The sequence below is a fragment of the Zonotrichia leucophrys genome, chromosome 2, assembly GCF_028769735.1.
Source record: "Zonotrichia leucophrys gambelii isolate GWCS_2022_RI chromosome 2, RI_Zleu_2.0, whole genome shotgun sequence".
Lineage (NCBI taxonomy): Eukaryota > Metazoa > Chordata > Aves > Passeriformes > Passerellidae > Zonotrichia > Zonotrichia leucophrys.
Window position 1 is genome coordinate 107920030 of NC_088171.1, and position 21780 is coordinate 107941809.

At 40.8% G+C, this 21780-nt stretch overlaps 1 protein-coding gene across 9 annotated transcripts in view; it reads right to left on the reverse strand.

The window, feature by feature from the left end:
- Positions 1–11566: 11566 nt before the first annotated feature.
- Positions 11567–21780, reverse strand: part of CHST9 (carbohydrate sulfotransferase 9) — an 86813-nt gene continuing 76599 nt past the window's right edge. For 5 of the 9 annotated variants that reach the window (XM_064703494.1, XM_064703492.1, XM_064703493.1 and 2 more), the window contains one exon: positions 11567–12993. In XM_064703494.1, the coding sequence (XP_064559564.1) occupies positions 11896–12993 (1098 nt within the window). In that variant the 3' untranslated portion in view covers positions 11567–11895. Of the gene's footprint in view, positions 12994–15867; positions 16050–21780 lie in introns of all 9 variants that reach the window. The other 4 variants (XM_064703498.1, XM_064703499.1, XM_064703497.1 and 1 more) reach the window with 1 other exon arrangement.

Consider the following 21780-nt stretch of genomic DNA (forward strand, 5'->3'; position numbering starts at 1 on the left):
TGGAAATGCTCAGCTTCTTCCCTCACCACCACTTCAGGTTCCTACAGAAATGAAGCCAAAGAATTGTGGAGTTCAAGACTAGTTAGTAACATAACATGCTCTGCTTAACTTTGTATATTGTAGACCATTTCACTTTACCTCAAGACACATTTCATGAGTTCAGTAACTTATATTTGGTTAAACATGTTTTGAAAATCATCCTTGCTTAGATTTGAAAACTCATGGGAAAGAAAATCCACCCCTTCCCATGGTAGCTTACTCCCAAGATTAATAATTTTCATCACCAAAAATGGTCTTTGTCTCTAAACTGAATTTGTATGAATTCATCTGCCATATGCTGCTTCTTATTATGCTGTTATCTGCCAGATTAAAAAGCCTCTTATACTTCTACTGTCTCCCCATGAGGATACTTATATAATGTGAGCAATTCAACTCTTCATCATCCTTTTGATAAGCTTAGCAGACTGAGCTCTCAGTCCCTCCCTCTAAAAAAAATCAGTAACTTTAGTTTTTTTCAGGTCTTGTTTGTGCCTTTGCCACTTTTCCAACATGCTTTTTAAAATGCATATTTAATATTGGTCTCCCAGAAGGCACATTCTGAAGTGAAGGCATTTCTTTTAGCACACCTGGGAATTGAATTAGTCATTCTTGCCACAGTATTGCATTGAGGAAGCCTTCTTTTTTGCTCTTCCACAGTAACTCCTGAGACCTTTTGGGGATATAGCCCTCATTCTGTAGATAAACCTTGTTTCACTCTGAGACATGCAATTCTGCAGACATTCTGTCTGACAGGCATCACACTAGAGCACAGCCCAGTCTGCTGTGTTTGGCCATCCTTTTCTCAATCTACTGATGTAATTTATTTTATACTGGCAGTGATTCTATATTTACCTCCAGACTTACCTGCAGAGGAAAACCCTAAAGCACAAGAGGCCTCACAGCGATCGCTTCAGATCCCCCAGCATGATCAGTACATTAAGTACTTTCAGAGGTCTCTCAGCCAGGTCTGAACCCCTTTGCTGTTCTGTGGCTAATGAACAGGGGTAATGCTTGAAGCAAATATAACTCAGTACAGCAGCAAAGGCTCTAGAAACACTGAAACACACTGCTCTGTTCAGCTGCCTCTGTCAAACATTATGAGATTTAAAGATTAAATTGTGTGGTTGTTAATTTTTTTTCTTTTTCTTGGGCAAGGCTGAGCCTCAGTGGTGTATATTTGACATGTGGCCAAATGCTAGGAATTTGTTCTGAGTCCAAGTTTTTTTTTTCTTTTTTTTTGGTATACAATAGAATGAAAATATGTATAATACATACATAGCTTCATATTCATAGGATTTATATATGAATAGAAGTCTATGCCATGGAAATCTATGCCATGAATGGGCTTATGCAGCATATTCCAAGAAAGACAATTTTGCTTCAGATCATTCAGGTTATCTTTGTAGATTACTACAGTAACTGTTGTCTTAATACTATGTATTTTACAAGGGTTATCTTCCCTCTCAACACTAATACCTTCTAAAAGCTAAAACCTCAGGGCACAGATGTGAAGATGTTGATCCTTTTCCCATGCAGTGGTGCATCTTTCATTGAACTAACCAAAAAAGGAAGGTCTGACGATGAATATTTACAAGTCCCTTTGTCCATAAGCTTCTAAAGAAAACCTGATAGCATGTTTTTCCCAAAATCCTTTATAGAACAATAACTTTATTTCTGACAGATTTTTGTGTTTACATCTTGGAAAAACCCCAGCACATCAAGCTAGTGATACAGGTGCTGCATTTTTACTGGACTAGGAGAAAGGTTTCAAACTCAGAAATTACAATTGCAGCTATTCAATCCCTTAATTAAAATTAACAAAAAAAAAAGTACATTTATTGCAGAAGCCTTTGTGAATAAAAGTATTTTTTTACTTAGTAGCAGACTTAATATAAAATAACTAGTCTGATGCCGTTCTTCATGACTTACCTCTTTAAACTCATCAGTCATCTCTTTTCTTGCATTCATGTTTTAGATAAATAGTCTTGCTGAAAGTTGGTGTTTAAAGTGGATTTCATGTGTTTTATGGAGAAAACTATTTTTTGTGTAGACAGGTATTGTACTGGAGTACTGTCTATGAAGGAGACAAGGCTAGTGGTATCTCCAAAGCAGGGGGTTGGAACTAGAAGATCTTCAAGGCCCTTTTCCAACCCAAACCATTCTGTGATTCTAGGACACCTCTCCAGGTCAAAATAGTCTGAACCCTGTTAAAAATAGATGCAACTTTCTAAGAATGCACACAGAGAAAGGGGGATTTCTGAGGAGTTTATGGTTTAATGTAGCCCATTTTGTAAAAGCTTAACATGTCCAATTCCTATGTGATTTTCAGTGTCCCCCTGCACACTTGACTGCCACGAGCACATTTGTGTCAGCCGCAGCACGGCAGAACCAACACGGCAGTGAAAGGGATTCTTTTCAGCTACACGCCTCGCTGGCACCGTGATCCCCCTGCTCCCACTGCGGCCTGGCTGCTTCTTGGGCTGTGGGAGGGCATGGAAAACCACCCAGCCTGGCCTCAGTGTGGCAGAGTGGAATCTGCAGAATGGTCTCTTCAAAAATTAGTTTTGACTTCCAAACCAAACCTGTTTAGTACAAAAGGCAAGGGAAGGCACTTCCACAAAGTGTCACAATGTATTTTTTGCTGCGCAATGTCAGAAATTTGTAACTCATTCTTAAAATATCACCCTGATTCCATGTGCATTCCCTCAAAGAGTTGTTCTCTCTCTACCTGAGAAATTGTAGATACTTCCAAGTATCCAAAACCATGGAGAGGTATAAAGTGCATATAAAGTCCCTGTAGTTTGCAGCCAAGAAAGCTGTTTTTTCCCTTCCCTTCCCTTCCCTTCCCTTCCCTTCCCTTCCCTTCCCTTCCCTTCCCTTCCCTTCCCTTCCCTTCCCTTCCCTTCCCTTCCCTTCCCTTCCCTTCCCTTCCCTTCCCTTCCCTTCCCTTCCCTTCCCTTCCCTTCCCTTCCCTTCCCTTCCCTTCCCTTCCCTTCCCTTCGCTTCCCTTCCCTTCCCTTCCCTTCCCTTCCCTTCCCTTCCCTTCCCTTCCCTTCCCTTCCCTTCCCTTCCCTTCCCTTCCCTTCCCTTCCCTTCCCTTCCCTTCCCTTCCTTTCGTTAAGTTTATTTAGTTTTTAAATTACCTTTAGTTTTTACTCAAGTGATGATGCCAAAGCAGAACAAAAATCAAGTCTTGGAGGGGAAAATGATCACCTGAGTTACAGACAAGTGTAATTTATGGGGAAAAATGGAGATTTTTTAGCCACACAGAGAAAACAATGTGAATGTAAAACAGTAGAGATCATAGTGTAGCCCAAGCAGTTGGAAAAATGTGTGAGAGATTTCTATCATGATCTTGAGCAAGATATTTTTAGACAGTAGTCTGCCCTGATTAAGTAATGAATAAATAAAAGACAAATCTTTCCCCACTGTTTCTTTGTGTAGAAGATACTGAAAGTCCTAGACGATTTCAGAAGTTTGGGCACACCATTGATTCACTTGGGTTTTGTTATGAGGCCAAAAAGGGAAAAGGAAAAAAAAAAGCCTGTGAAACCCTATAACTGTCCAGTCTCAGTGGTTTTGTTACTGTGCCAAAATAAGGGGTCAAGGCATAATAGCACGAGAAAAGCTCACTTGCTGTAGATTTTACATAACAAGTTCTCAGCTTCTCTCATTCAGCCTGTGCCTGTTTCTGCAACCAAGGCAGCACAGAGAGCAGATTTTAGCTACAAATGTGTCAGTGGGTAGAGCTTGTTTTCCTTTGCTAAATTTAAGAAATGCTTTGGTGCTTGAGGGCCAAGGGAGGCACAGAAAGTAAAATTGAAAATTCTAGTAAGAATACTCCCTCTTTTTCTCCATGTCTTGCTCAGAAAGGTATGGGTATGGGAAAGTAGCTTCTGCTGCTTCCACTTATAAGTATGTTTAAGGGTATATTTTGATACTAAAAGTCTGTTAAGCATGGCTTCCTGAAAACTGTGTTCTTCAGCAACACTTAGGAGTATCCACTTAGGAGTATCCCCTATTCTGCTTTTCAGAGGTGGCCTTTGCCACTCCCAGAGATGTGCCTGGCAGCAGCAATGGCTCAGCCCATTAAAGTTTCTTAAAAACCTTAAAGTTTTGCCTGCTAACTTGCAGGTTGAGTAGCCTAACATATATCAGCTTAAGCTGAAAATTTCAATCTTAGCATCACTTTTAAATAAAGCAAGGCAGCAAATGAATTGTGGGCCAGATTCTGCTTGGTAAGAGTGTTTCCACTAGGGGAGTTTCTGTACTCGGGGCAGTGCATTGTCTTGGCCCCAACTGTAGCCACTAGGCTGGAGACAGACAAAAAGATACAGGGAGAAACAGGAGCCTTGTTGGCAGCAAGTCTGAGACAGAAAAAAATTTTATCTAACTTTGGTTCAGTGTTTGTGTTTGCTCTTCAGGAGGACCTGCAGGGATCACGAGGATTTTGAGAAACATCATCCTCCCTTGGAGCTGAGCTTTTGCTCTGCTGCAGCCTGAGAGTGCTTTGATCAGAGATACAATGGCAAAGCTGCAATTTATTATTGTTCATTGTCACCTCCAGCCACAATTAACATTTCCCCTTCTCATTAGAGGTTTTTCCTCTGTCCCTTTTCTGTTTCACTTTTTTTTTTTTTTTTCTCTTTTTTAAGAGAATAGCAGAAGTCATAGCAAAGGTGACAGCTTGTGTCTATGGCTTGGAGTGCACTATGGGGATAACACCTCAACTTCCTTGAAAGCAGGCTCTTCTGTAAACCCCTGCCTCCTTCCCAAAACCTTCCTGGTGTCCCACCAGGAAACCTCCTCCCAAAACCCACATCTGTACCCATGACAAGAAACAGGCTCAGCTGGCAGACTGCAGCCCCACAGACCTGGCAGCATCTTGCCCCAAGCAAGCTAAAGAAACAAAAGAAAGACTGTGCAAGAAGCAAACTGGCAGTCGCTGCAAGTAGTTTAGGTCTGTTTGGAATAACATTGTGGTTCTGCAACATGCTAACAGAATGTTTATGTGCATGTGTTTTCATGCACTTTCAAGGTGTCTAAAGTCAAATGCAGGACTTTAACTATGTAACTCCCACTACCATTATTGCACAACCTTTGTCTAGGGGTTATAAGGCTGACATACAAATACTGTGTGTACATCCATTTATAAAACATGTGCATGCATTTATACTGTGTTTATGCAGGCTTGTAGGGAGGGAACTATGTAGTTGAACTCAGCTTTCTGAACACAGTGAGAAGCATGCTTTTTTTCTCAGATGAACAGTAACTTATCATTCCTAGAACTTGAAAATCTGTCTCTGTGTGTGTCTGCTTTTGTCAAAAATGAGATAATTTAGTATGCAGGTCCTACTCTGCAGACATCCAGTTTTTACATGCAAGTAACTACCCTGAGAAAATTAAGCCTTTAGCATTTAATATCATACTGACATGTATTTACAATCCACTGAGTATTGATTTACCTATCTGTATGCTGAAATGCCCTGATAAACCTGCTTTGCTCCTACACCTTATATCTCAGAATGCTGTTTCTTGAATGCAAATTACACAGGCCACTCAAAATTTACAAATCTTGGGAGATGAGCAGTACTGTGAGCTTTTGTGGAAAATGTGTTCTCTGCAAGGAATTTGAGAGGAAAAAGCCCAAACCCTGAGACAGAAGGAATTTCTGCATGACAAAGTCAAGACAGACACGTGTGCACAGATGGTGCTGACAGTACCACACTCTCAGGCAGGCTCATTAGTGCAGCCTCAGTGCCATGATAACATAGATGGGCTGGACTGGAGGTGGCTTACACTTGTCAGCTCAGAGCAACCCGGCAATTGGTCTCACCCATTTGTGCTGACATAATTTGAGAGGGAGGGAAATTCTTTGTGGGGACACAGAGGAAAGGAAGCAACAATTAAACATGTTAAAAAAAAAAAGTGATGGTCATGGCCTTGAGATTTTCCCTTTCCTTTTGTAAGGAGTCTTTTCCCCTCTCTCACAGTTGTCAATCACATCATTTTTTGAAGACAAAAGGAAGAAAGCAACATAGTCTGTCTCAATGGCATCCCCATGTTACTTGCAGCCTCCACAGGGTCACAGAAACAGTGCCTGTGTTAGTATGAGGTAAATCCTGAGATGTTCTAGCATGACAGGTAAACTGGAGCCTACCACAAGGGGTGGCAGGACCTCAGAAAGGGCTGGGGGAACATGGCCCTGGGTACTGGGTAGTGCTGCTCTGGTGTGTAGGACAAGGCAGGGGTTTGCATCCCTGAATGGGATCCACTGCTTCTGCAGAACCCTCTTGTTGAGCATCACCTCATTTACAGCTACAGCAGTAAAAGAAATATGGCAGTACTTATTTACACCAAAATAAAACAGCTTCTCTTTCATTTGGGCTCTGAATAAATTGAGACAGCAAGATTCTCACTCTGTCTGCTCTCCCAAAGGAGCCAGAGGGACACTTCCCCCTGGTCAGACATCCTGGCACTGGTTTTATGCTGAGGCAGTGCCTGGGTATGCTTGACAGATGCACAGTGTTTTGAGACAGAGCTTGCATTCTTAAGGCTGCCAACTGCCCAGAACAGAGCTGAATGATGTGTTTCTCGGCTGGAGCAAAGTTGGGAAGTCCCCAGCTTCCTCCAAGCCCTTGGAAGTAAAGCATAAGGAAATGAAATGAACCTCCTAGAGTCAAATTCCTTACTAATACCTAATTTCTAACCACTGCTCTTTAGCCACACAGTTTAATGATTTTAGGAGAAGACACATGGTATAATTTCCTTCCATTTACAGGACCACTTTACCAGTGGGGACACCAACACTGATAACATTTCATGCTTGTCCAACAAGTGGATGAAATTACAGAACCTGGATGAAGATCCAGATCTCTTAAGTCTAAGTCCCAGGCAGAGCCACATCTAACATTGAAGAGACATGTGGACCTCACTTCAGATAGCTGCATTCCCAAAAGCACAATTGTTCTCCCATAAAACATGAAATTTCTATGATAACCAATCAATCTAAGACATTCTCCTTAAGCTAAATATTATGACTGTTTCCTGAATTCTCCCACTTGTGCATATTTCCAAAGGAAAAGCAATCCTAGGTATCTGGGGATATAAACAGATGTTTTTTGCTAAATCAGAGAGTTTCACCTCCCAGTAGTGTATGTGCTTGCCCTGCCCTGTGAACTGTACATTAATTGGTTCATACAGGACAGGTGCATCCATATTTTTAATGAAATATAATGATTTATGGTCAGATTTCAGACTTTATGTTCCAAGACCAAATTAATATAGTTTTGAAGGCATCACAGGAGTTATAAAGTTGATAAACTGGTATTAGCATTACAGTTGAAAAGACTTTTCTGATGTATTGTTAGCCTTAAGGCACATACAACAAAGATGTTTATATGTAACCCACATATACAATACAAAGCTCTAGAAAAATATTTTCCTCTCAGACTTTTGCAAAGTGTCACATTGCAATTTTCAGTTAAATTTAAACTCCATTTAAAATTAAAGCAGTGATCTCCAATGACACATCACCAAGATAGCACAGCCTGAGGCAGGAGTAGCTCCAATAAATTTGGCCTTTTGGGGGAGTTCCACCAGAGGAAATTTCCAGGAGTATGTGCTGTGCTTGATTGCACTGTGGCTGCACACCTCCGACTTCAGCAAGCAACAGTCTAGCAGCAGTTTTGGAAGAGACGGCACAATGACTATGTCTGAGCTGTGCAAGCCAAATCCTACTGGGAAAAAAGAAGCTGTCTTCTGTTGATGTGTATATCAGAATTTGAGAATGCACACCTATGAAGCTTAATTCTTTAAAATTTGTTTATTCTTTAAAAATGTTGTTATTAAAAATTTCGGTTTTATTGATACTGATTCATTTTAGAAGAAAAGCAGATGTAGAACATTAGGTTCCAAAACCCGGATTTTCATTTCAGGAGAGATGCATGACTGTCTGGTGTTTGGAAGAGACACATGAGCCAAGGGAGCACTCTCCTGCCACGCCATCCCTCCCACAGGCTCCCTGTAATGCCTTTACAGCACATTTGACTTGCTCTGACAACTGACCTGCATTAGGGAAGTGCTTAGAGATCTTCAAATGAAGAAATGTTCATAACTAAAAAGCATTTACTGTAATGAAGCCCCTTCAAAGAGGCTCTGCATGCCACAGCTGATCTCTAGTGTAGATATAATCTCAATGTTGTGGAGTGTATTTTCATTCCTCTTCTGCATACATTATATATAATTTTCTGAGTAAAACAAACATCTGTGTGCAGTTGTGGAGATGAGATTTTATGCTAGTTACGGTGGATGACCTTCAGTTTTTGTTTTTGCCCAGGATTCATTCAAAATATAAACAAAGTTACAAGGCAGCCTCCCACTTTGACCTTTTAAATTTTACTTTTAAAAATAGAGGTTATCTTTTATGCTGCAAATTATGCCTTTATCTCTTATAATCCCATAAGTCAGATATCACAGTCCCACTTCAATTATGCTAAACTCTTATGTTAATTTTAAATCATGTAACTTAATTCCTGGCAAAGCAGGCTGGTGATTTTCAAAATGTGGTTAATGAAGCAAAGTACAATCTAGATTCTGCTACTGAGATCATCTGAATCCCTTAGGTCGCTGAACATGACTGTGGAGAGGCTCTTCTTTACAAAAGTCTCGGTTAGATTTTCAAAAAATGAATTTTTAAGTGCAGTTAGGGGCAATGAAATTTGAAGTTGAGCGTACAAAGAAGTTAAATTACTTTCACTAGAGCCATGGAACAACAGTGCAGCTAAAACAATTACACTTCTGTGCACATACATGCTTTAAAGACCTTAACTGTTGTCCTCCCCTGTTAAATCACAAATGCAAATCATATCAGATTTTCAAAATGATAGCCTGGGGACCTGATGTCCATGTCCATGGATGTATGCAAATCAATGTCATTTTCCCTATCATTTGCACAAACCAAATATTTGCTGATAATTTCTTTCAGCCCCCTCCTTTACTCAAACAATAGCTTTATCTAAGACCCACTAGTAGAAGAAATCTTATGAGAATGTGTAATTTTTCAATGCAATTAAGCTGCCCCCCCCAAACCTCTGTCATTCTCTGATCTGATAGGCAGAAAGTTTGCCACTAAAATGAACTCAGTGTGAAGCTCAAGTTCTTCAGAGAATTTGTCATTTACTAATATTAATTTATTTCTCTGAATTAAAGTATTCATACCAAATTCATCTATAAATTGGCCTCCATTCTTTATTAGCATGTTGCACTTTTTTCCTCATGTGCTTTTTTGAAAATACTAGTACCATTAGTGTGACATTTTTTGTCTGTAAATTATCAGTAATTTAACACACATCCACAACAGACAAGACAAAGCAAATATACAGACACCCAAAGGTTGGTGGACATTTATTTTTTATTTAAATTTACTATATTCAATGGTCTTCCTGTATGGCAAGAAAGATTCACTCAGGAGTTGAGGTTGAATCCAATACTTACAAGAGCAGAGAATCTAGAGGTCAAACCAAGGTCAAATCCAAGGCAGTTTTCACATGACTTAGAAGGTTACACAAAATCAAAACTTTCAGGAGGTCTTCTTTAATTGTCTTGGGTGGGGCGGAGCCCACAGGAAAACCAGGAGGGATTTCTGACAGGGAAGGTGGGAGTTGAACACCATCCTGTGTTAAAAGGGGGAGATTTTTGTTCACCTGAGGAGAAGCATGCGTGGGGGAGGTTCAATTGCCAGATATCCTCTCCCAAACACTTCTGGGTGTTAACACCTGTGGGTCCACCCATGCACAGCTCACACAAGCCACAATGTGTGTGTTCACCTGTCCAAGGCACCCTTGCAACTTCTCACTGGTGCTCAGCAAATGCATCTCCCCACACCTCATGCTGATGGATGGCTTTTTGCTTCTCCTCTTTGTTTCATGTTCCCTTGGTTTAAGCTATGAGTGCTGCTAGCCACAGACAGCACAATCCCTGGCTTGGGCTGCCCAGTGTGCTTTTACCTTTTCCCCTTGGAATGGCTTGTCCTGCCACAAGGAGAGATGTGCAGAGCCTGTTTGATTACACTCTGACACCATGGAGAATGGAGGTGGCTTTTTCCTCTCTTCTGAGGAGAAAACTGAGGGAGAATCAAGCAGTGAGGGTACCTAGGAAATGATCTGGCCTTTCAGTTGGGACACATAATTACTCCTGTGGAAGGACTGAATCTGTACATCATACTTTGCCTGAGATGAAGGAAAAGAAAACAATAATAGCAGTAGCTGTGACCAGTGGTTGGGAACAGAGAAAAGGGATATTTTATTTGCAGTACTTTCCCATCAGGCTGTTTCCTTACCCTACAAATTGCTATATCAAGGCACTGGAGCAAGATGCACCAAATCATTTCAGAAAGAAAGACATAGGGGACATCTTTATTGTGGAAGGGCATAGAGATTTTTCCCTGTCCGTTTTAGAGATTTGGTCTACTGATGGACTTGGTAGTGTTAGGTTAATTGTTGAACTCGATGATCCTAGAGGCCTTTTTCAATGGTTCCATGATCCTATGACTTTCCAGAGGTTTCTCCTCCTCCTGGGACACCCTGGCCCACCCACTGTGCAAGACAGGTTGCAGGAACAACTGCATGTTTTGGTCAGGCAGCCCTTGTGGGAGGAGAGGGGAGAGAAGGGTAGAAGGTATCTTTTCCTTTTCAAACCAGGACTGTGGGATTCTGGACGCATCTTCCTCTAGGACAAATCACCAATACACATTACACCACATAAAACTGCACCATGCACCCTATTTCTTGGGCTTGGTGACCACTGGCAAGGCAGGCAGGACAGCAAAACACAGGTGACTCCAGGGAGCTCTGGAGCAGAACCAGTTTATAGATTTGGGATGCAATGGACACACAACACCTTCTCTGTAAGAGATTTCTGGGAGCTGGGCTGATAACCACACCCCAGCACACTGAGAATGGTCACAGTAGTTGCATTGAAGTTGCTTCTCTGTACAGATCTCAGAATATCCCAGAGCTGCCAGGCTGAAACTTAGTCCATTTCACCAAAAATGAAGACTACCATGAATATTGGGACCACAGTATGCCGGTGTCACATGTAATGATGAATCCACTGTGCGTTAAAACCTTAATTTTGTTGACTACAGCAGCTCTGGAGGGAGCTCTGGAGGGACCCTCTGAAAGGAGGGTCATACTTGTCAACTACAGTGCATCAATCAAAATGAGGCAGTGGACTGATCCTTCACAGACTTACCCAAATCCACTCTGCTCATCAACTGAGCTACTGTGCTATTTTTAGTTTGATGCATTTGTATTCAAGAGCGGCCTTCAATAAAAAACGTCTAAAATTGGCTACAGTCTAATAGTAATCAAAAAAAACCAAGACTTGCAACTGACAACGCTGTAAACATTTTAGAAAATTAGCCAATGATTCTTTATTAATAAGTGACAGAAAGTAAAAATACAATCAAAAGTTTTTTCAAAACCCATTTCTAAAGCAAACATACCAAAAAAAGAATCATGCCACTCTGAATTTTTTTTCTTAAACCATTAAAAGAACATTAGGTAAGCTAATGCAACAGCTGTCTGAGCTACTGCTTCCATAGAATAATCCATAATGGTAAAAACAGCTTTTTCAGGCATTTTAGTGCAATTTATGCTGTTTACAGGTCTTTTTTTCCTTTGAATTCTCCATAATTTAGTATCAAATGATATCACTCTAGCTTATAAAATCTCCACTAATTCAAGACAACTCTACTTAGCAGTAACTTCGTTTCCTTTCAGGGCTAATATCAAAGTAGTTGTTTTGAATCCCAACATGATAAGTATCTAGTATAAGCCTGAAGCTATTCTAGTGCTATACAAGTGGTGATGTATAATTGAACATTAAGTAATCCAAGTAATAGAAGTCATAGGTCAGCTGTCTCTCCTCCTTAGACAACTCCTTTAAATATTGCCTCACTACTTCTGTACTTGTTCTCTCATCAGAGGAATGTCTGTCCTTGAATTTAGGGAACTTCAGATTGGCTGGAGCACCAACCAGCTGCAGAAAGTAATTGGCATCTTCTTCCAGGGTTTCAAACTTTCCTATAAAGTCATAGTTGATGAGGCAGGGATAGCAGAGCTTACTGACTTGCTCCCAGTGAATGTCCATTCCTATTGGTCGGTGGGAATCCAACAAATATTGGATAAACTCCTTGAACTTAAGTCCCGATCCTGTTTTCAGTGCTTCTTCATCTGCATTCTGTCTATACTTTTTAATTATTGCCTTCCCAAACACCGGATGGTAATAGCTGTTTGGATGCTCAAACTTATCCCTGAAGGCAGATACCAGTCTTTCCATAGGATCACGTACAAATATGAACTTGGTGTACATGTTCAAGCGTGTGTAGATCCCTTTTAGGTCATAACTGTCCAGTTTCCTCAGGTGCTTTCCATAGTGCACATCATCATGGGAGATGTTGTTTGCTGAAGCAGCGAGTCCACTGAGCACCATGAGGACCCTTTTCCAGTTGGAGCAGCCTGCTTTTGGCACTTCACAGTACAGAACCTTGTGCCTGTCCTCTACATAAATCCTTGACACGAGGTGCACCAGGTGGGTTTGCAGCTTCTTTCTGCTGTTGTATTTCCTGCAGAAGTCCTGCAGGAAGGCCCTGCGCTTTTCCTGGGTGCTGTCTATGTCCTGCCACTCACCACCCTTGACAAATGTCTTGTTTAATGGGTGCAGAGCAGGAGGTAAATACACCCCTCTGAACCAGCTCAGAGGGGACTCACTCGTCTTCTGCTGCTCAGGGAGCCAGCTCCCCGAGGGGGCAGCCACCACAGCGAAAGGGTCAGCCCTGCCCCGCCAGGGCCTGCTGCTTGAGACAGCCATCCCATGGTTACTGAGGCCCACAGGAGCACTTCTCCTCCACGCTGCTTTCCTCGGCATCCCCAGAGGCTGGAGTGTGAAGTCCTGCAAACATGGAAAGGATCAGAGCTTAGAGCACAGTGACAGCCCAGCCCTGCCTGCTCATGTTGCAGCAGCAGCAAGGATGGTGGGGTGTGCTCATAACCAAACCACATCTGGTAAAAAGTCCCCTTTGAACTGCTTGATCAATACAGCTAATTTAGGAACAAGCTGGGCTAATTCCTGAAATACATGCTTCTGAAGATTACCTGTTAGCACACAGTAAGTCTTCCTACAAAAATAAATAGCTCAAGTCACACCTCTTAAGAAATCAAAAGTGGCTCACACAGAGGGGCTGATAGTCCTGCTAGGGGTGGCCAGGCACTTTTCTCTACTGAGCACATTTTCCCCTGTGCCAGCACTGGCACTGGTGGAGTTGCATGGTCATTCTCTGGAGTGCACTGGCACAATCACAGTGACAGGTGATGGATCTACTCCCACCACTGAGACTTGGAGCAGCCCTTGTCCCCCAGTGGTGGCAGGAGACAAAACCAGGGCCCCTAAACAGTTGACATCAGTTGGTTTGAGCAGGATGTAGTGACAGACAAAATCATCCCTCCAAAATGGTCCTACTCCTGCCTGCACACAGAGAGATGATGGAAATGAATTCACTGCACTGAATGTACACACAGGTGTCTGTGACACAGGTGCCTGCACCTGAGCTGCTTTCACAGCTGATAAGGAAAAATAGATGCCTTTGGAGCCTATTCCATCTGACTTATTTAAACATCAACATTAATGATACCAACTAACTAAACATTAACTAGTGACCCTGCAAAGAATGTTAAAGATGAGACTTTCCTCCTAAACATCTCTCTGTATGTCCCCAGCCATTGTGCAATCCACAAACTGCAGAAACAGCAAAGCTTGCATCTGTGTTTTGATGTCAGATTCTTCAGGGCTTTGTATCATGCAAGTTGACTGAAGAATTTCTTGCAATATGGGTATTTCTGCTTGCTCACTCCTGAGTGGATTCTCATGTGTCTGCTAAGCCTTGTAGATTTTTTTCCTCCTGTTAGTAGGCAAGCCTGCTGCATTGGGACACCTCTACAGCTGCTTATTTTCATTACACATCTGAAGGGAGGATGTTTTTAAACATCTTGTTGCAAGTAACAGAAAAATGGTTAGATGGACAGACAAACACAGACTACCTGACTGCTTCCATGAGCCTAACATTTTTTGGAAAGCTACATAAAAAGGCTTTTCTGGAATAAACTGATTAAACATTTACTGGAAAGTTGATTTGTGGACTAGCAGATCACATATGTGGATTTGGGGGGATGATAAAGTTCATAGGCCAATTCAAATAAAGCTGTTAAAAATTCAGAGGAATAATGTAAGAAATTGTAATGAAGGGACCACAATTTGAATTCCAGTTTGAAAAAAAGCCTATGAAAAAACAAGCAGTTCCAAGAAAAGTTAGCATATGTTGCAGTGTAATACTTTCCCATAACAAAAACAAACCCAGGGAATCAGGCTTTTCTGTACTGCTGCAAGCCTCTGACAAGCAGGTCTTTATGCCACTGAACTGATTTTTGTATTGGTGAAAACAAAAGAAGTGACTTGTGCATGACTTGTATGTCTGTGAGAGGGAAGGCATGCTGGTATTTTTAGAGATGCAAAAGGACACTTCATTCATTGGATTTCATGTGGTCCACTTTTCTAATATATATTTTTTAAAATGTATTCTGTCTAATATTTTATTCTTTAAAACAAATGAAATGTATATGTCTAGAGATTTGTCCCTTCTGCCCTAGGACGGAAATAATTCAGGAGCTAAGTCAGTGTGTAACAACAGAAAGCAGTGCTAGTAGTAAATCAGGGTATGACTGAGCCCAATGGGAGTTTCAGCATCACAGTGAATGGCAAAGTGCCATTCTTGCAACTGCAGAACCACAGACTTACAAATAATTTAAATGTTTTTACCTTAAAAGGGAAACCTGGAATTAAAAAGGTGAGATGAAAAATACGGGATACTCAGAAACCAACTGCACAATACAAGGCTCAACAGAAGTAGGAATAAAAGTGTGTCAGTGCTGAAGTAACTAAAGGTTGTAAGTTCATCAGTGGAATTCTGGTGAGTTTGAAAATTTAGAAGACAGTCTCCAATGATACATGGCTGTACTGGTGTTCCCCAATGCAGAGAAAAAAAGGGGAGTACCTCATGACTTCCTATGGTATGTCACCCGAATTTAGCAGCTCATTTCTGTGCAAAGAAACTTTAACCATCTGAATTGCAAACTAATGCCACTAAAATGAGTCCTGTACTTCAGAGGAAAATTCAGCCTTCTCGAGCCATCCTGTCACCCTGAACTAGTGGAAGATGCCCTAGTTCCACTAGAACAGGAGGGAAAAGGACGGACTGAAAGGTGTAAGTGGTTTGGTTTGGTTCCATTTCAAAGAGTCTGCCTGGGATCCAGGACAAGCCTCGAGGGTAACCCAAGATGGTACCAGAGGAGGGGATTGTATTTTAGTTGCAGAAACTGTGAATGCAGCTGTAGGAATCATTACTAAAACATTGTTGTGGGATTAAAAACTTCAGAGAAGGATGGACAAAACTATTCAGAGAAATCTCAGTACCAATGTAAAGGAACAAATGCATAGTTGGAGGCAATTGGAAGGGGCTCATTCCTAGTGAGATGAGGCAAAAGGAGAAAGAATCACTTAGCAAAAAAGCTCAAACAGAAATCAAAATAAAAAAATAATCCCCAAAAGAAAACCAAAACCAAACCAAGACCCCCACAGGCCTATCCCTCCCTCTCTAAGCCATTAAAAAACCCCTCACACAAAACCCCAAAACTCTATGGCCAAAGCAATGATTCAAGAAGATCTGAGGACCAAGAACTTATCTGATTCTATAAAATATTATTAGTTGCTTACCTCTTCCCCTTCTCTCTGAGACTTTACTTATCCCACTTATGTTGGCTAAAATATGTTTTTATGGTCGCCATGAGGGACAGTGTCCTTGCAGTAAATGCTGGCTTTAACTTGCTCTAAGAATAGGAATGGATAGTGATATTTTCCAAAGGCATAAATGGCTGGTACATTGCCATGGAAGTTTCCTAATTAAAAAAAAAAAATTAAAAAAAGGAAGAAAGAAAGGGATAAAATCTTTCTATACACTTGCCTGAGTAACTAGATAAGTACATAATAAAGGTGAGATGAATGAAAAGATGAATCAAGCTTTATTTTTCATGAGAAATATTTAACTAGACAGTTTTCTTGGGAAACTAAGAGAAACTGTTTAATAGATAGTGCCATGTTCCTTAAGCAAAGCTGCCTGACAGTCTGACACTTATCTGCATGAAAGAGCTGAAAGCCACACACTCTGAAAGGATTTAAATATTTTATGACACCAGTCTTACACAAAGAGAGCTGCCTTCTTTGCCTTGCTCTTGGTGTCAGTGATGCTTTGTTGTGCATTTTATGACACTTTAAAGATCTGAACAGCTCTATGTTATATCTTTTTCTTTTCCACAGCACTAACAGGTAAACAAAAATTTGCAAAACCAATAAACCCTTTTGAAAAACATCAATGTCCATATATCTGCATTCCTAAAAGTCCATGCCACAAGCTGCTGAGCATTGTTGTTCTGAAAACCACCTGAACATACACCAACAACAGGCAGCATGCAGGCAGTGTCAGACACTGACTCTGGACCCAGATCCTCCCATGCAGACAGCCCTTACCCAACTCTTTGAGCCAAGCGTCCAGGACAGGAATGCCCATTTATGGCTTTCCAAAGAGCTGTTAAGGTTGGGAACCAGCTGCCTGGCATGGGACATAACTCTGTGGTTACCTTGGAAAGATGCAAGGCTGTCCTTGAGACATGCTGACAACCTGTGCAGCAGGCTGCATACATTTAGTCTGAGAATTAAAACCAGGGAAGTGTTGAACCTTTGACAGTAATTGTGCAAACTGTCCTCTGTTCGCATAAACACATTTGAAAGAAAGTTAAGTGGCCATGAGCCACTAGAAGTGGCTATTTAGAAGAGTAGAAGGCACTGTCTCACTTTAGCTAGGCTGGAACGGAAGACAGATTTAAAAATGAGTTTAAATTTGGGGGAAAAAAATGGAATTTAATAGAGTATTTCTGTGATGTGTGTCTACTGGCAGGCAACTCAGTAAAGCTGTTGAAACAAAAGGCATTTTAGAGTCATTAATGAGTTCATGGATTTTTTTTGGTCACATTTTTATTGCTGTAGATTCCCTGCTCCTCCCCATTCATAAAAGGATTTCTCCTCACTGTAAAAATAAGTAGCCAATACTTTCTTTTACACACATTGAAGCCGTCTTTTCCTTTAATACCTTCACAAGCCACTGAGGTAGAAGAGATTGACTACTGCCAAGAATGGTTAAGACTCATCCAATTATGCTTTGTGGTGATTTTACAAGGCACGGGTGGGATCTCATCTAGGCAGTTTGCAATTAGAGCAACTCACCATGCAAAAAGATAATGATGCATTGGAAAGGCTGATATTCCAGGGCTGATTTACAAAGATTTAATGGCCTGCAGTGCAAACAGTGCTGTGTTTCCTAAATGCCTTCGTGCTGGATATTCAGTTTTACTAACAAGAATAATAAAATTAAATAAGCCCAACAGATAACACAGCATGAAGAATAGCAAAGGAAATAAATATTCTGTTTTCTTGTGCTTTTCTCTGATGCCAACTTACCTGTTTACCTAGGATCTCTCTACAGAAATCAACAAAGAGTAATTTAAGACAAGGTTCATTTTCCAGTTCACACTCAGACTCTAAAATGGTCAAAGAGCACACAGAGGTGAGTCTCTTAATTTAGGTTTTTAGTGGAAGGCAGCTTGAATACTGGAGGACTATAAAACAAGCATCCTCCTACTTGGATGCTAGGTATCTGTGAGTCTTCGAAAACTTTGGAACCAGTAGTTTCAGCCTAAAACCTCAAGTATTTCACATAATGGTTGGAGGGGGCTCTGAGCAAACTGATTTAGTTCAAGATGTCCTTGCTTAGTGCAGGAGGATTGGACTAAGTGACCTTGGAAAGGTCCCTTCCAACTCAAACTGTTCTGTGATTCTGTGATTCTGTGATAATTTTTGGGCACACTTAGAAGAATCTCTTAATCAGAGGACCAGGATTGTGGCAGATAGCTCAGTCTTGGTGTGCAGTTTAAATGTGAGGAAAAGTTTGCATGATTCCTATTTTCAGCAAGCCAGTGAATCCTGGATCTGTTACGACCTCACTTCAGCTGTACAAACATGAAGAGCTGTACTTGCATGTGTGAATTTTCTTAAGCTGCCAAAAGGACAGATTATCCTAACTTCTCTTGTGCTAGAAGACTATTTGGAAAACGTAATACAGAATGATCAGACTCCTCTACTACTCCTATGCTACCTGAGGTAACATGTAAATATGCTCAGAACTCTCCCATATCATAGCAATTGTTTAGTGTAATGTTGGTGAGCTAAACAGAGATCCACAGGATCTCCCAATGGAGAGGCTATTCAGGCTGCCCACAAGTGACAGAAAATATTTGCTGATGAGGTGCTTCACCTTCTGTGCAGTGGAGATAAACCTCTTGATTCATCACTTGTGCTTGTATCAGCTACTCCAAAGATAATAGGCAGCACTAACCCCTCACCTCCCAGAGGAGCCATGAATTTTTGGCTTATCTAATTTATTCAGGGCATATCACTGATGCCACATTCCTCAAAAGCCAGAGGCAAGACCTAACTGACACAGACACCACATTTTCCTATGAGATATGTATCCCTAAAACACATGTACTTGTACCAAGCATCTCTAAGATTACTAAACACGTTGAGGGGAAAAAAATAAGAAAAAAGAGAATACAAGATACTCAGAACTTCCTTTAGAGACTAAGAGGCAAACCTCATAGTTTGTAGCTGAATTACAATTAGGTTCAAAGGAGATCCTTGTGAATTCTCATCCAGACACAAAATAGAATAACTGACCATAGTAAGGAAAAAAATACTGCAGGTAAATTTTAATTAACAGATGCCAGTAATTTTAAATACTGCTTTTCAAAACACAGCTTTGTAAATCTAACTATTGCCCCTAGAATCTGTTAGCAGAAAGTCCTGCATCTCATTGCATGGTGACTTGGAGTTATGGCAAGGATACACACCAAGATAGTAAAGAAGGAAAGGGCAGAGGGAAAGAGAGGGGTTTTTTTTCTTTTTATATGGTGTGGCCAAGTGTCAGTGATTGGTGTGGAAAAATTTGAAGGGAGAGCCCCAGCCCAGAGATGATTTTGGAGGAGAACAACCCAGGCCCACAGGCAGTGGGGAAAGTGGAGAAGCTCAATGGGGTAAGATAAACAGTAACATCATCACAAGTATGGTAGCGTACTGAATGAGGAGACAGGAGAAATCCATTTGTCTTTGGCTGAGACCCCATAGATACCCAACTCCTGGCCTTGCAGCAGCCTCCCCTCCTCTCCCTGCCCTGTTCTGATCTACAGAAAGCACAAAGTCGTGCTAATGAGGCAGGACAGTCTGCACGAGCCACTTCCATAAGCTGATTCACATGGTCAGCAACTTGGATGAAGGAAATTAAGCTCTAATTTACTTGCCAATTCTTGATCAAATCTGGAGTTAACTCCCACCTGTTTCCACCTTCACAGTCAAAGCATTTGGATTCTCCAAAGCATGCTTTGAATGGGAGGAATAAGAAAGATCAAGGCATAAATAATAGAAAGAGTAGCAATAAAGATGCTATTATTATCAGAAACTGAGTTTTGTGTGACAGATTAAAGATTCAGCAATACAACTGCAACCAAGTATAGCAAATAAAAAAAGCACTCCACTCCCTTATTGCTAATAAATACATTATAGGGAAGGTCAGTTGATAGCAATAATAAATTGGTTTCAGGTTAGTGCAAAGCTGATGCTGCTTGTCTTGCCTTCTGATAACAGTTTTATGGTGCTGGTTCTTTGTTTCTTTGCACTATAACTTACAGACTTGAAAATAAGCACAGAGCCACTGCAGCCCAGACAGCTCTTGTCTCTCTCTGCAGCCAATTTGCATGGACTGCATGTCAGCCTAGATGTTCAGCTAAGATGCCCTGGTAATAAAAAGCAATTTTCAGGCCATGGACCTCTTAACACTTGATCATATTTAGCCCTACCTAGCAACACTTGTTTTGGGTACAGGTAAACTGGTGTGTTCAAACTGTTTGATTCTGAGCTCAGTTCTCCTCTGTATCAGTAAAACTTAAGTCAAACACTGTGGTCAGAGGCCAGAAATCTTCACCAACACTCATTCACATTTTTGTACAGAACAGCAAAACACTTTAAACAACTTGAAATTCAAAATTCACTAAACTAAGCATGCAATATTGATTTTATGAAGCATAGTGCTTCTTAACAAGTAGGTTTACCTTATGTGCAGAGGGAGCTTAAGTCTGAAGATGACACTCTCAGGCAATCTCTGTATATTACATATTGATCTCTTATTTAACTCATTAAGTAGTGCTAATGTGCCTACTTTTTCATAACTTAAAGCACAGAAGCAAATCAAATGACCTAAACAATTCCTGCTGTTGACAAATACAATTCTCAAATTTGCTATTTTCAAGTCTATTTGAAACACATCTTTGAAAACAAATAGCATCTTTTGCATGTTCACAACTCAAGCCAGGCAGGAATTTTTGAGTGCATTTCATATTTCAGACAACATCTATTTTCCTCTCTTAAGAAAAGGGACACCAACATTTTTTTATCCAAGGAAGGGATTTTTTTATCCATGTCTCAGCCCTTGCTGATCAACACCCAGCCTGCACAGGAGAGGCCCTGTACCCATTTCCTTGTCTGCATGAGTAGACATATTTTGCAGGAAGCTGACCAAACTGCTGGGCATTAATCCTGGAGGTTAATCCTGCATGTTTGGACTGAAACCCTGGCTCCCATTTCCCAGCAAGTGCTTTGAGAATAGAGGCCTGAAATCTAATGCTGTGCTTCTGCACACAAAGCAGAGTTCCTCACATTAGTGGCTGTGGCAAGATTCACAGGGTTTTTTTGTTTCTGGTAAACAGAATCCATCTCTATCTTGTTTGCAGGTAAACACACTTATCTTCCAGCATAAACAAGACATCTTGCTGTTTTAGAAATAATAAGAAAAGTTTCAAATGAAACTAAGTTCAATGAAAAATATTAATGTATATTCAGGCATGAAGAATTCAATTTCTCCCAAATTGCTTTGGAAGAGATGCTAAGATCTCTAGAGGTCTCAGAGCATTTTCCCTTCAATCAAAATTAGCATTTAATTCAAATTAGATGACTTTATTGGTAAATAAAAAAGAAATAGAAATGTAAATGTGCTCTAGGTAGGCAAATATCTGAAATATGTGTTTGCCTACATTTGTACCCTTTTAACAAATTTGTGTGTTAATTTCTAGACAGAAAAAAATAATACTTGAGAAATGATTGCATTCATAAATTACAGTGGGAAAAAACAGACTGTGAATTGACAAAGGGCATTGTTCACTGTACACTCCATCCTCACACTGGCTGACCCTGTTTCACTGAATGGGGCTGTCATGTCTATCACAGGTAAAAGAAAATACACTGGCTTATTCTGTAGCAGATTTTTGTGTGGCTATCCCCCCAATATGCATTAATGTGCAAGCAGTGCCTTGGCTGATCAGTGTGCCACCCAAACACTAACTAGTTCCAGCACCATCCCTCCCTGAAGCACAGGAATCATAAGAACAGCACTGTGTTTGAGGGTAGCTGCACCCACCAGAGCCACAGTGTCTGGTTTTATGCAAGTCCCTTGACTGTCACACTTCGTTT